This window comes from Elaeis guineensis, chromosome 5, assembly GCF_000442705.2.
Source record: "Elaeis guineensis isolate ETL-2024a chromosome 5, EG11, whole genome shotgun sequence".
Taxonomy (NCBI): domain Eukaryota; kingdom Viridiplantae; phylum Streptophyta; class Magnoliopsida; order Arecales; family Arecaceae; genus Elaeis; species Elaeis guineensis.
Genome location: NC_025997.2, coordinates 3,001,795 through 3,017,696, shown reverse-complemented (window position 1 = coordinate 3,017,696; position 15,902 = coordinate 3,001,795). Strand labels below are relative to the sequence as shown.

Below are 15,902 nucleotides of genomic sequence, written 5' to 3'. Positions count from 1 at the left end.
TCTTGATAGACAAGTCAAATGCTTAATACCATGACTGATAACCAAATACATGGATGATCATCTCTTCTATTTCATTCTTAATAAGTATCGGTGCGGGCAATCTACTGATAATTGGCATTGGTTCCACTTGTAGGTATGATTTCTATCATTCAATCTAATGTGTAAGATGGTGCTAAGGGTGTTCATCGGTGAACCGAAATATCATCTTGATTCGAATAAGAATCTTGAAGTGTACCAAGTATTATTGTCTCTGTGATGGAAATAAAGTTTTGATTAACCAAACATGAGACCACATCTACATGTGGCATAGATATGTCATCATAATAATACTTCAGTTCACTCTGACACAAAGTTATAAGAAATTCCTACAATTTGGGCAGCTCTAGCCTCATCCAATTTGACAATGGCAGTAGAATTTATATGAAAAGAAAATGAATTCACTGAGATATTTTGGAGTGTGAAAGAAATTGGAAGAAGCATGTTGTACGAAGGGTTGTGATCCAAAAATCTAATGCACCTAAACCTCAAAAGGAAAAAGAGATGGAATTTTTCGGCACGATGTCACAAAATGTTACTTCTAGTCTCGGCTATTGCGGACCAGTGGCTACGCCATTTGCGCTGGGCAAGGCAGCCGCAGCCGGGGAAACCCGTGACCACAGGACGCGAAATCGGCTGGTGTCGGCCAAAAGTGGGTCCAACGACGAAGACCGCGTGCGTCCACTTTTTCTTTGTTTTGGTACCGGTGTTCCCCTGGACGAACGCATCCATTATGAATTACACCGTACGAATGCTACAGATCCAGAAAAGAAAAGTAGAGGAAAAAAAAAAAGAAAAAGAAAAAGGCGTTGGAAGCTGCACTGTACCGGTGGGCTGGCCTCTCACAGTAAAGGATGGATCCCATTGAGATTGGCGGTGCTTTTAATGGAGTCTCCTATGCTGGGGTGCATGGTCAGGTCTATGTAGGACACTGTCGTACAATAAATATACGAATACCTGCCAAACTAGTCTAGTTTTTGACTACTAAGAATAATACCGAAAGATATACGGACGATTTCGTTGAGTCAGGGACTGTAGAATTAGGATAACGACAACGCCCTCGAGTACCAAGAGCATGCTCTGCTGGGAGGGCCGATGCCATGGAAACAGAATGACGAAATTTCGTTGGTCAATATCTAGGATGTATCAAGATTTGTGAACCCAAAATCTAAAATGTATCAAGATTTGTGAACCCAAATTTTAGATTCATGATATATATATATATATATATATATATATATATATATATATATATATCGTAGTTACGAGTCAATAAGTCGAATCTTCGCATATGTGAGGTATTGTCCATTTTGGCTTATGACCATCTTTGAACTTCAGTGGACCTTGATCATTTAGAGCCTCACGGAGAAGATTCTAATTTATATGACTCTAACCGATGTGGGATTAAAGAAGCCTATCCTACAGACGGCGTCAATGTTCTGATTATGAGTCAAAGGGTCGGATCTCCGCATACGTGAGGTATTGTCTGCTTTGGCTCATGATCGTCTTTGGGCTTCAATGGGCCTTAGACTTCAGTGGACCTTGGTCATTTAGAGCCTCACGGTTTTGTCCTTTAAAAGATACTTCACGTGGGCGCTTTGGCTCATGACTATTTTTGGGCTTTAGTGGGTCTTGATCATTTAGAGCCTCACGGTTTTGTCCTTTAAAAACGCCTCACGTGGGAGAGAAGATTCTAATTTATGATGTGGGATTAAAGAAGCCCATCCTACAGACAGAGCTAATATTGCGGTTATGGGTCAAGGGGTCAGATCTCCGCATATGTGAGGTCTTGGTCATTTAGAGTCTCACGGTTTTGCTCTTTAAAAAGCGCCTCACATGGGAGAGAAGATTCTAATCTATATAAGCCATACTCTCTCGACTCTAATCGATGTGGAACTAAAGAAGCCCTCTTTACACCACAATAATATATATATATATATATATATATATATATATATATATATATATATATATATATATATATATATATATAGGGATATATTTGGATAAGACCTATCGAGTTGGGTTCAAATCTAGTTAGATCAAAATTAGATAATAAAAATCTTATATCGATGATGCAAATTTTTGGATGTAATTTACTATCTTAAAATTACTTGCATACAAAAAATTATATAATATATAGATTCTTATTCTATGTATTAAATGATCAAAAAAAATTTAATTTAATTTTATTTAGATTATCTAATTTTTAACTATTTGATGTATAGATTAGAGATCTCCAAATCATATAATTTTTTATGTGCAAGTAGTTTTGAGATAGTACATCACATTCAATAACTTAAATCATTGATGTAGAATTTTATTATAGAGTTTTAATTTAATCAGATTTAAGTCCAAATCTAATCGATCTGATTCTAATTTGACGCTCTATATGTGTGTGAATATGCGCAACATTATAAAATTTAGCTCTTCCTTGTGAAATTTGACGGTGAACACTCATCTACTATCGGTGGAGTTTAGGTACCACTAAAGGAGCAATGTCTTGACAGTATTTTTTTGAATGGAGTCTGATGAATAATGCATATTTTGCAAATTATAGGCTGATGACTCTTAATTAGTTTTCTATTTTGACATATACATGTCAATAATCAAAGTAACACCGAATTGACAGCATTTGCATAGGATAGCATCATTAAACCATCTAGGTCGGCTGCAAAGTGGAGATTGGACTGCCTTCCATGCACGGTGGTTTTTGATATATCCTGTATCGTATAATAATAATGACTAAACTTTCAAGTCAACATTATATGAAAGGATGATTGCAAGTAGAAATTGATGATAGACCTCAAATGCTTCATTTCAGTAGGTTGATTGGGAAATGTGTATGAAGGATAGCACTGTGCTTATACCCTTAAAGCCCATGTTTGTTTCAAAATCTAAACAATTGGGAGGTGGCTTTAGTAGTGGGCTAGTTGGTACATAGGCCGAAATAGTAACATAGGATAGACTACATGGTAGAACTATGAAACACTTGCTTGGATGGCACTTTGTTTTGCCACGTGGACAAAACGAATGGGTTGATGGTGAAGATATAGGATAGAAAAGGTAAGGATTAACCTCTCCTAATCTCAAAAAAATTAGAAAAAGAAGAAATTTGTCAATTGAAATGTTTACACTAGGCATAAAGCTGGATCCTAAAATGAGTTCCAACGGTGCTTTTGCGCCCGACCTCCCGGGGCTGGTCTAATGGGCTTTCGAGAACATCACGTATGGCAATGTGGAATATGGGCCGGGCTTGACGCGAGGACGAAACTTGAGAGGATAAGATCTGCTGAAGAAATTTGAGAATAGTTGTGCATGTAGTTGTTATATGATTATACCATTTATCTGCATGTTTTCTCTCAGAAAAAGAAAAACAAATGGCATATTATGTTAAGGTCAGAAACTTGGGATATTTCTGTTTACCACCCGGGGCATATGAAGTTGTTTGAAGGAGCAAGAGTCATTCTTTTCGCAACGATATATGAAAAGATGGTTTCATATTATTCATTTCTGAAACAATACGCAAACTTAATTTGTTCAAAATTAGTTCAAGAAATATTGCTATAAACCTTCCATTCCATTCCAATTATGGAAGGATAGATCACAAAATTAAGTTCTGCACACACCTGCACAATGTAATAAAAAAGTCAATCTACGTAGATTAGTATATGCTCTTTGTACCTCCTGCCCAAGTGCATCGAGAGAACCAGGTATCATGGAAAATAAGACAAGCACCAAGAATCTTTTATTTCTTGGGCTCAAAAAGAAAAAAAAAAAAAAAAAGGGAAATAACCAGTTCGGTTTAATGAAGATGCTTATTTTCCCCTTCAATTCATTATGTCTTGAAGTGCTAATAGAAACAACAGGGTCAGAACCCACCACTCAACCCCAGCATAACCTTTGGCTGAGTGCCTGGTGATCCAAGCCTTGGGATAAACTAAACCAGATCCACCTTCTCAGAGGGCGTCCATAACTGAGATGTTCCTACCTAAGACCATAGAACTGAAAACCGAACTTGCATCATAAAACATTACAAATTCTCTCGGAATGGAAGTAGGCAAGTTGATGCCTGTCTTCATTGACGGGACCGACCACCCATACATGGAAACATCAATGCAAAACAGTAGCCATTGTCATGGATTAAGCCTCTTCTAGAATTTGATTTCTTAACATCTCCAATCAATACCAGAGCTCCATTTCCATCAACTTGAGGTGGAACGATAAGGCCATTTGCAAAAAGAGAGTTGGGAGCTGCGTTGGATTGGTTTTCAGGCAATCCATCGAGTTCATACGTAATAGGATTCCTGTTCCTCCTGTGGCCATTACTAGCTCTTCTCTCCACCTCAAGAAAATGGCCAAGGGATGGAGCATTACGGGTCTTCTCACTTTTAAGCTGAGCTTTTGTGCAAAGAGAGAACCAAGTGTTGTTCGCATGGCTCCTCTTCCCTCTTGAAGTGTCTTGCTTCCTGCTCCTTCTAAGGGATCTACTCGACAGCTCAAGAATGCTTTTGATGCCAATAAGGCTGCCAAGTGTGATGCTCCTGTCATGGAAGAAAGAACCAGTGGACTGCAACCAGAAATGTTGAACAACGTTACATAATGAATCAATTGATGGTATACGGTTCATCATTTCATCTTCCTAAACACCAGCTGAACTAGTTTAGTTGTTATAGAAATCTGTTAAAATTTTCTTATAATGGTCCAAGACAAACTTTGGCGAAGTCCTGCCCAAGTGAGTACTTAGAATTGCACTTGGATGCACTTAGATTGGCAATGCTATAATGTCTCATCCATTGTATGTTCTAGTTCGATAAAAAGATGAGAGGGACCCCAACATGATGTTGTTTTGGTTGGTGATGTTGGTCCTCTTTGGGAAGAATTAAAAAATGGAAAAGCACCATAAAGACATAAATAAGACCCCGAGGAGAGTGAGGAGTAAGGAGGCTTCCCATGTGGCAATGTTATGCAAGGAAAATTCTCACAGAAGCACACCAGAATGATGAAGCGTGCTTGATGGTGCTGTGGCTATAATGACGTTTGACAGAAGGCCATCATGGAGAAACATATAATATAGAAAAGATATGTAATCTGTGGGAAAAGAAATAAGACTCCTTTATGGGAACAGGAATAGTCAGGACTGAACTACAAGAAGGTGAATAGGCAACTTGGTTGTAATCAAAGGAATATTTTCATTTTTTTTTTTTTCTTTCTTTAAGAAGGTCAAGCCATACTCCTACGTCTGCCCGCATCATCTCTAGAATCCTGATTAAGAAGAACAAATATTGGAACCCTAGTTAGGTTGCCTCATTTCTACTCCTTACTAATTGTTTTACCTCTGTATCCAAATCTGATGAAGTGATAGAAGGACTTGGGGAACCAGAGACCCGAGTACTGAAGGAAAGAGACCCAGAAAAATCGAGGTTCCTTATTAAACCAACCCTCACATTCAATGGCTGCAGTCCCAGAGGCCACCCACCTTCCTGTCGTTCAGGCAATAAACAGAGTCAGAAAAATACATAGAATGAGACATATAAAATGACAGAGTAGCCTGAATGGAAGAAGCAGGGAGAAACAGCCGGAGAGATCCATAAAGAATTGACATGAGAAGCAGACAGAACCTCCTAGATCGAGAGGTAGAGGGAGGAACAATATGAGAACATGCAAAGAATTCTAATTTATGTACCCGTCGAGCCATTCGCTCCATCACTTGGCTGTTGAGCTGCTGAGTTATCAAGTCACTACATAGAACCAGGCACCAGCACGGTTCATTAGGAAGAGCCCAAAGGAGGCTCAGTTGAAGAGCAAAGGAACACGAGCTTCTGAAACACACACAGAAGTGAGCCACAAGAGAATGATCCTCCCCATGCATGTGTGTATATATATATATATATATAGAATCTGCTCTTCCACTGTCGGTTTAACAGAAAGTAAAAGAAATCAAGAAGACAGGCAGGGGCATCAATTGCCATACCTAAGACGTGGTTCTCCTTTTCTTCACCATGGCCAGAACAGCTCTATCAGTTGAGATGGGAGAGCACTAGGCCGTGATGATAACTGTGCCTTTCTCTGAAGATTTTAGAGGCCTTTTTGAAGAGAATAAATTTGACCGAGGGGCCCACAGTCACAGCTTCTGCGAACTGCTCGCCAGCCAAGTTCTACAGGGCCGGCATGATGAGAGCTGAGAACCCACTGCCTGAGCGAACTGACATTGCCACCAAGTGCGTTGGGCCAAATTCTAAATAAATGTTCATCAAGTTCTGTAATAATTTATGGGCGGGTCCCTGGTGGTGGTGCTAATGGGCACCTTTGCAATCCTGGATAAGATCTTAACGATGATCTACCGACTATTTGCCACTATACCAGTACATACATACATACATACATATATATATATATATAAAGACGATAGTGGGTGGTCACTCCTGGTTCTGTGTCACAGTTTGGGTTTATCACGCTATAAAGGGACAGTCCATCGCTGCTGCCAAACAGCTCCATCATCGTCCACTAGCTGATACGAGTAGATCCTCTAACAGTCTTTCAACGCCGATCCTACTTACGGGCGCCTGCACGGATTGGGACCAAATATTCTGAAGCTGGGGAGGCTTGAGAAGACATAAGATCTTCAACATGAATTTCACAGCTTATGAGTGAAAAGCGATAAGAAGCCTGTAGATCACTGATTCTTATTTTAGGCATAGGATAGATAGAATCTAAATAATTTAAACCTTTTTCGCATCTCCACGTTATGCTAATGATTATTGCCATGATGGGGAAAGAAAACGACCATCAGCTAGAGCATTAACAAGTGCTCAAACCAACCATTAAGAGTGCTTCCATCCACAACGATATACGGAAGGGAATGCAGAGACCAATAATTTATCAACAAGGCGCTTAATTGGCATGTTGGAACAATCAGACGCGCGCCCTTGCACGCGCAACATGGAAAAAAATATGTAACAAAATTACAACAACAACATAGACCTCATCCAATAGATCACAGAAATACAATAAGATAAAGGTTAACCAATACATGCATAGAAGAAACACCAGAGTGGACATCAAGGATTACGGAGTATTATGTTTGCTCAACACCATGTTCGCCAACAGTGCCTTAAACTTTTTTTTTTTCCCTGAGAAAGACTGAAAAACTAATTGAATGGCAGAAAAGAGAAACAGAGCTGCGTGCAATTTGTGGAGTCCATTCATAATCATTAAAGTTTGTGGAATGAGCCGGACCAAAGAAAAACATATGTGGCGTGAGCTTCCTGATCCAGTGAGGTGAAAGAAAGCAAGAATTTACTAAGGGAAAAAGAGGATGATTCAGCTTTCCAGCTGACCTACCAAATGCATGGAGCATCTAGTCTCTATCAACCCGTTTCGGACTTTCAACTGGCCCACAGCTCAAAATTTACAAGTTCTATGAGAACTTCACAACAACAATATCAGCTTTATATTTAATGTTGCGCCTACCGAAAGCCATTGATTACACCTGGTCGGTATTCTCCAATTCCTAGAAGGTCCTGCAAGGTCAAATTTTATCATTGATCAGGAACAAAACAAATTAACCCTCTGAGACAGTCAAAAATTCTTCAAATTGCAACCACCAATAGTCCTTACAAAGCTACACTTCTTTTGATATTTCAAGTAATGAGAATAGATGGTAAAGTTGCATCTTGTCAGGATGCTGGATACATCGTGGCCGCATAGCAGAAAACAGTACCTTGAAGACTTAGATTGAATTGCAGTACTTAGATTGCACAAAAAAAACTCATGCAGAGGAAACTCACTTGACAGGCTTTATTTTTAGCTCTGGTTTCAGCTGTGCTGGGAATATCATGGTTTGGTTTCAAGAACCTTTTCTCACGTCGTTCACAAGAACCCCACCCATCTGAGAACCTTCCACCTCTAGAATCAATAACAATAGAACAAGATTAGAAAATTTAGAAACAAAGGATCATGGGTTGGATATGATGTAACAAAATAAAGAAAAGGCCTTGGAGTTGGATATACTGCATGAATGCACGAACAACAAACTCTGCACGCTGAACATTCCGATTTTCATCGAATTCAATGGATTTGTCCTTGATTTCAAATGAGAGATTGAAGAAAAATGCTATCTTTCTCCATCCTGTTAAGCGGGATGACCGGATAAGAGATTTACTGAAATTAAACACATGTTCAGAGCTGTTGACAATAATATTTATAAAAGTTCAAACAGAATACCTGATTTCTTAATATACGGATTCCCAGATATCATGACATAGTCAGTTTTCTCTAGGATCTGCTCATTGAAGGACAAATACAGAACATATCATTTAGTCCTGATTTTACTTTTCAAAATAGATAATATTAAAGAAACAACTCTGTTTTTTCAGAAAATAAATCAAAACATTAAAGTTCATGATTAACTTATTAAAATCTTTTTTTTCCATGCTTCTGGTGGTCAAACATAAGTTTCTTAGATGGCAAACCCATGTAATGCGACAATATAGTGGAACAACGTTGGAACAAATGCACTATTCCCATATGGGCATCAAACTACATACACAGGCAAATAATTACACTCAATAAGCAAGGCGCTGAAAGATAACGGACATGTACATAAACTGAACATATCAAGGTTCAATAATCCTACATAGGGTGGGCATGGATAAGTGGTGTTATTGTCTCTCTCATTCTTTCACCAGGCACATGCAGTCAATAAGGACAAGTTAATTCAGAGGAAAGTCATACATCTTGATCAGAACTTGCTTGAGCAAGGATTTTCAATCAGAAACAGTTTCTTGAAAAGGTCATATGAAAGTGCCAAAGCTTAATAGATCATTTGTTGATACATAAAATCAAACCTGCGTGCCTGGAAGTAAGCTTTCTATTGAAGACATGATTATAATATACTCAATAATTTTCAATTTTTATTTCAAAGTGGCTACGTCAATGGTTCAAACATATCAAGAGACCACAAACACCTTAGATTTGCTTTGATAAGACATCCATTTTTGTAGTAAGAACTACAGTAAAACCACCCCAAAAGCAAGAGAAGATGACAAGAGACTAAGCAAGGATAGGGACATTGATAAAGAAGAAGATTGCCACCTCTCTCTAATCTATTGTTCTCTAGCAACTCTCCATCACAAGCTATAGGTCTGGCCATGGCGCACCTAAGCCTATGAATCCTTTTATATTCTCCACTTACAACCAACACAAATATGACTTTCCTGGAGAACAACCAAAATGTAGTGCTCACACTATGATTTACAAAAGCAATTCAATGGGGCCGATGCTTTATTGTATGTATGAGATCAAAATATTTTTCATTTATTTATTTTGTGCGTTGCTAAGAAGAAGCACGAAACCTTTACCATCTGCCACAGATGCAAAAGCATTTCAGATTCCCAGCAAGAACAGTAGCAATCAGAATTATACGGTAAAAGATGCAGATTTTACCGCCATCGCTGCATTCTGGTACTGCTTGAAGGAAGACACAGAGGGGAATTTCCCAAATAAGCTGTGATTCAGGTTCTCCGTCTCCTCGCTCTGCCACCTATCGGGCAGCCGCGGGCTCTCGACCACCGGGCTCAACTCCTTCACCACCCCAGACGACGGCGACGGCGTCCGGGACGGATGCCTGACGACAACCATCCGATGATCGTTACTGGCCACAGGATCCACAAGCCTCGCCATCTTCGGCGGCCGGCGGTGCGTCCAGTGCTCCTCCTCCACCACCTCCCCGTCTGCCGGAGCCCTGACCTCCTCCACCGCCAAGAGATGGGCTCTAGGGTTTCTGAATGGCTTCAGAGGTGTAGGAGAGGGGCCGGGGCTCATGGAGTTGGTGTTCTTGAGGGCGAGGTGGGTCTTGCGGGAGCGGGAGGCGGCGGCGGAGTCGATGACGGCCCAGAGCTCGGCGTCGTCGAGATCCTGGTCGTCCATGGCGAAGTGGACGGACATGGCGAAGCGTTCTTGTTAGGTTTTCCTCGCGCTTCCAAATAGGGAGGAGGCTGGGAGGTTCAAAAAGGATTGGGCGGGGTGGGGTGGGGTGGTGACGAGGAAATTAAAACATCATCAAAAGAAACGCCTCGTATCTAGGTCTAATTTTAACATTCGCTGGGCGCTTCAATGAAATAATCAAGCCCGTAAATAATAGTTAGCGTATATAAGGACGTAACGACAATTTAGTGTCTGCGGTCGCTGACATATGAAAGTCACAATTTTGGAACCTCTAAAATAATCTACTAAGATGGGATCAAATATTTTCTGTTCTATAAGATTCTCTCTGACACATTAGTTTCTGTAAATAATGTTCCTGTTCTATTAGAATGGCAGGCTCTTGCTTACAGCCGATGCTTGTAGAATTGTGGAATGGGCGATCCAGGAGCACCTAACCCATTTGATGGCATGTTTTTTTCTCCCTGTAAAATATCATTTGTCCCTCTCGAAGGAATTCGTTTTCACCAAATATATAATCAAATCTTATGTTGTATGATGGACTTTTCGATGTGAAATCCCTAAAATATATTTACTTGTTCATTTTCACAAATCAGTACTTTTTTCATTGTTCCAATTTTTTTTTTGGCTAATGAAATTGTCCTGGTATCATGTCCATGTTGCAGATATTTCCAAGATCAGAAATCTTGTGTCAGCCACATTCCAAGCAGTGTTAATGCGTTACATAAAATAAACCTCACATGGAAAAGCTACATGGTTGATGGCTAAGCATTAGGTAATAGCTCTCTTAAGTAATCTTTTCATGTGATTTTTCCTGTCAAGCATTTTCCAACGATGAATCAAGAATTGGACCCACAATAATTAACACCAAACACATAAGTCTAGACTCGATTGGTTACTTGTAACTTTTGTTGTTAAGCCACAATAATGGGTTACCTAATCCTACCACTGGCTTCCCTTTGAATTGCTATAGACTGGAGCAAAGGGAAGCGGTCTTTGTGAATTAGATTTATTAATGAAGTTGGTAGCACGGAGAGAGGCCCATTAGGCTGACTCAGCCGTCCTAAAACGGAGGGCGGCCCAACTAAGATCTCCATGCCGTGAAGGCCCATCCGAACGAACCGAAAACAAATAGAAACGAGTGGCGAGCTTCCGATCCCCGAGGCTCGCTGGTTTTTGCCCTTTGGTTGGGCTCTCTAAAATTCGTCGGCGGGAGATGAAGGTTACCGTCGTTTCTCGTAGCGGGCGAGAGGTCATCGAGGGTGGAATCGAGCTCAGGGATTCCGCAAGTTCCTCCTGCTATTCTTCTATGCTGGCTTCTGTGTCAGATCCGTTAAAGGTTGCTCATCAATTGTTTGTTCTTATGCTGAACTGGATCGTAGATGGTTCCGCTCTTTGTTTCTTCTTCTGTTCTGTTCTGACTGTGAGGAGAGAGGATATATTCTTATTTGGTGGTGTGATCGCAGGCCACTGTGAGGGATTTGCAGGAGGCGATTCGTGCTCGAAGTTGGTGCTTAAAATTATTGAATGATGATCGCAAATATAGCAAGTCTTCTGGTGCTTAATTTTCTTGTGGGGGCCCTTGACTTTTTTTCCCCGAATCCTATACCATTTTCTGTAGTTATGCCTATTGTCATCTTTGATGAGCTGAACTTTACTTTCCATTCTGTAGTTCCACTTTTCCTAAAACGCTGTTGATGGCTTATGTTTCTATTAGGTTACATTTGAATGTTAGAAGGGTGTCCGTAGTCCGAGGGAGAGAGTTGTGCAGTTCATATGTTAACTCTGAATATATATTAAGATTAAAAAAAAACAACTCAGGGTTTTGTCTGTAATAAAAACAACTCAGGGTTGAGAAGCTGTTTGACTGAATATTTGAAGACGTTTGGGAAACGGGTGTGCTGCATTGTGGTTATTATTATGTTGATTGACTATCCCAATAAATGTGTAGATGTGGTCATTTATCAGCCCAAATCGTTGGACCTTTATTTAAGATGTTAATTTGGTCAATCATCAAATACAGACAACTTCATGTTGTCTAAAAACACTGTTAACTCAAAGGAATCACAAATATATATGAAATTATCATCAGAAAGTTAAGAGTCATTTGGTTTATCATTGGGAAAAAAAAAAATCACTAGAATTATTGCTGATCACATGACCAGCAATTTGCAATTTGTAAGGATAAGTTGGGGGAGTTCCAAAATTAAACTTCTCAACTCACAATGTCATCTTGGAAGATGTTTTTCTTTGGGTATCTCCTGGTACTTATAATGCTATCGTTCCATTGTTAGAAGTGCTGCTGCATTGTCTTTATATCTTAAGTAGCTAGTAATTGCTAGCATGATTTCTTGGGCCGACCTTTGGACCTAAGTGGCAAAAGATTGTTTCCTTACATTCCTTTACATAATAACATTCCCAAAGCATACCATTGATTATTTTTGTCAATATATGATATATTAAAAATCAGAATATTACGTTCTGCTCAAAACTACCATTCTGCTTTAGCTTGCATGAGGTATATTGTTGTAGAACTACCTTCTCCAAGATAACTGCAGGATTAAACTCAATCTAACTAGCATGAGTATTACTGTGCCCAATATATAAAGCTACATGGAATATCTATGTATTGGTTGACTCTTATGATAATTATATCAGCATAAAATATTTTACTCTTGTTATTTACGTGACTATGTCACAGCATTTGCCTCTATACCTTGTTTATTTATCCAAGGGGCATACATTACAAAAGATGAACTTACCTGAATGAGGCTGCAGGTTCTGCTTTTTGAGATTAGTCTTAAGTGTTTTTTTTTAAAAAAAAATTAACACTGATTTGGATGTACAATTTCCATGAAAATAGCTTAGATTTTTGTAAATTCTAGATCTAGAGACAGGAAAAATCTCTTCATGATTTACTTTTCCCCCAATATATATATATAGACCAATCTTTAGAGTATCATGCTCTAGTTCATTCACTCTAGAGACTTAAGAGACTGTAGTTGGTTGTTTGTGTTGCTTAGGTATAAAAGATCCTTAACTAACAAAGACCTACAATAATTATGAATTGAAGAATTTGGATAACTTGGAAAACTGCACTAGTAAACAGGAATGTTGATTTGGTGTTTTTATTCGAAAAGGTAACAAGATCTGTGCGGTAATCCAAAACCTTTATTTTCATTGGAAAAATCCATTTAAATTGGGCAACAGGTCCCACATGTCCTCATTTGTTCAGAAACGATATAAAGCTTCTTTCCAGATGCCAACATGAACTTGCCACATATCTTGAAACAGTAAATAGAGATACTGATTGAAATCTGAAGATGACATGGTCTAGAGCACTTAAACCAATCTCATTTGCTTGCAAGGATTGTACCTGTATTTGAATCCATGAGATCATGCTTGGGCCAAGGTTGTTATATAGCAAATTATGCAATTATTTATGCAAACGGCTTGATTTTGGTAATGGATGATGGATGTTGATTTTTCAATGAAATTGAAACGCTGTTGGGCACATAAATTGAAGCTGCTGAAGCGATTTGGTTGAAACTATCATTTAAGCAAACAAGTTGCTTCCTAAAACTATGGGTAGTTCCTATTGGTCTGGCCTTCAGAATAGCTCTATGAGATCAAAGGCTTCTCTTGCATCTAATTCTTAATGCTACAGTGCCACACATGCACTCATGCACACACACGATTACTTTAACAGTTTAACTCAATTGTTGATTCCTTATATATTGTTTCTTATGACACAACTAAAAAGTACTATCCTTATAGGCAATGTCTTACGCTTCCCCTGCAACTGGGAGCCCAAGGGAAGCCAGTCGTCCTCAATTCAAAGTCATGCCTGACAGATTATTGTGATAAAAATGCGAACAGTTTGACTGTGGTATTCAATGATGTGGGCATACAGGTCTCCTATGGGACACTTTTCTTCTGGGAGTGCTTGGGCCCCTTGTTCATCTACCCCATCTTTTACTACTTTCCAGTGTACAAGTATATTGGTTATGAGGGTGAGCATGCCATTCATCCAGTCCAAGCCTATGCTATGTACTACTAGTGCTTCCACTACTTTAAGCGTATCGTGGAAGCATTCTTTGTACACAGACTTAGCCATGCAACCTCACCTTTGACCAGTGTATTCAGAAACTGTGCCTATTACTGGACTTCTGGCACATACATTGCTTACTATGTGAATCACCCAGTTTATACGCCTGTGAGTGATTTGCAAATGAAGATCGGTTTTCGATTTGGTTTGATCTGCCAAGTTTCAAACTTCTATTGCCATCTCTTGTTAAGGAAAGGTGGGTATCAGATTCCTAGTGGGTTTTTGTTCAACATTGTGCCAAGTACACTACAGAGATCTATCAGTGGCTAGGTTTCAATATTGCAATGCAGACAGTAGCAGGTTATGTGTTCCTTATGGTGGCTGCTCTTATAATGACTAATTGGGCTCTTGCAAAGCACCGCCAGCTGAGGAAGGTAAATATTAATTTCTTTTATGTTCCAACACATATGCACATGCCTGATGCCTTACCTGTCATGTTATCAGAGTTCTACATCTACCTAATCAATGTCCTTCATGCTAAACAGTCATGACTTCTTATTTCATTTTCTATACTGAAGTTCATATTGTACAAGTAAATAGAATTGTTGGACTTTGGATACTCTCAATAAGGTTTTGGTTAATCAGGCCATCAGCTGTTTGGCTTGTCAGTGTCATGGAATTTGTTTTTTCAATTTTTAACACCTGCTTTTTTTTTTTTGGTGCATAACACCTGCTGTTTTTCCTGCAGTTATTTGATGGGAAAAAAAGAAGACCTAGGTATCCACGGTGCTGGGTTATACTTCCTCCATTTATCTGAGCAATGGCCTTTTGAGTTGGTTTCTCTAATGTTAAGATCCACTCGGTCACTGAACCTTCTTAGTGATAGTTTAGGATTTCTGTTTTAATGAAAACAACTAATTGTATCAGTTTGTATTTCCAAACCTTTCTGCTTGAGCATAATGATCCGTGGGTTATACTTCCTCTATTTATCTGAGCAATGGTTTTTTGAGTTGGTTTCTCTAATGTTGAGATCCACTCAGTCACTGAACCTTCTTAGTGATGGCTTAGGATTTCTGTTTTAATGAAAACAACTAATTGTATGAGTTTGTAATTTCTAAGCCTTTCTGCTTGAGCATAATGATCTGTTGAGATTATATCTTCCACTGTTTATCATTTTCTGTTTTTTTTTTTTTTTATGAACAGTTTTTGATGAGTAATTCTGATTCTAGGTTTTCAATCAATCGATCCTCTTGATGAGTATTCTTAATCTCCAATTGGATGTCCATAATTTTATTACTAAAAATTCGAACATTGTTAATAATCCCAGGTGTCATTATCTCGTTTGTGCCTCTTCACACTAGTGGTTATCCATGTCAAATATCAAAGCCATTATATCTTCCAATTGCTTTCATCCTTCCGTTCATTTTTTTTGTTTTTTTTTTGCCAAGCCATTATATCTTCCTATATCATGCGGAGGAATAGACGAGCAGCAAATTTTGTCCCTTGGTCTAGCCAAGCATGAGATGATGAGAATCCTCTCAAGAAACATGAGGTTTTTTTCCTGCTAGAAAAGGTTGTTGGATAATGAATCTGGGCGCTTGATGCAGTGGAATCTGATATGACTGCATCACCTATCAGCCCCACTTCGTCTATCAATCCTCCTTGATTGGCAAGGCTGTTAATTCAGAATTCTGTACATTGGTGTATATGATTATCTTCAACTTTGATCCAAGTGATCAAAGCGGGGGTTCATTCATGCAGCCATCTGATGCTAAAACAGAGCGCATGATTCGGGGGTTGCAATGATTGCTAGCAGCTTTTCAGAAATACAGCTTTTTTTTAGAAAAATATGACGACTATTTGCCTCCTAATT

The 15,902-nt window shown here is 39.1% G+C and overlaps 2 protein-coding genes and 1 pseudogene across 3 annotated transcripts; 1 reads left to right on the top strand and 2 right to left on the bottom strand.

The window, feature by feature from the left end:
* Positions 1-3,833: 3,833 nt before the first annotated feature.
* LOC105044419 (uncharacterized) lies at positions 3,834-6,225 on the bottom strand. Of its 2 annotated transcripts, XM_019850633.3 has the most exons (4): positions 6,011-6,225; positions 5,723-5,858; positions 5,373-5,519; positions 3,834-4,606 (listed from the first exon to the last, which is right to left on the bottom strand). In XM_019850633.3, exons 2-4 carry the CDS (start codon positions 5,741-5,743, stop codon positions 4,115-4,117), a joined length of 660 nt encoding a protein of 219 aa, XP_019706192.1. In that variant the 5' UTR covers positions 5,744-5,858; positions 6,011-6,225; the 3' UTR covers positions 3,834-4,114. The 2 variants fall into 2 exon arrangements, with proteins under 2 accessions (XP_019706192.1, XP_010920602.2); XM_010922300.4 differs by lacking the exon at positions 6,011-6,225 and having other exon boundaries at positions 5,723-6,001.
* A 148-nt stretch (positions 6,226-6,373) lies between these two features.
* LOC105044418 (uncharacterized) lies at positions 6,374-10,057 on the bottom strand. Its single transcript, XM_010922299.4, has 5 exons — positions 9,484-10,057; positions 8,263-8,320; positions 8,050-8,167; positions 7,827-7,944; positions 6,374-7,559 (listed from the first exon to the last, which is right to left on the bottom strand). The coding sequence occupies exons 1-5, from the start codon at positions 9,982-9,984 to the stop codon at positions 7,506-7,508; spliced, it is 849 nt and encodes a 282-aa protein (XP_010920601.1). The 5' UTR covers positions 9,985-10,057; the 3' UTR covers positions 6,374-7,505.
* A 972-nt stretch (positions 10,058-11,029) lies between these two features.
* LOC105044417 (very-long-chain enoyl-CoA reductase-like) lies at positions 11,030-15,132 on the top strand (annotated as a pseudogene).
* Positions 15,133-15,902: the final 770 nt, after the last annotated feature.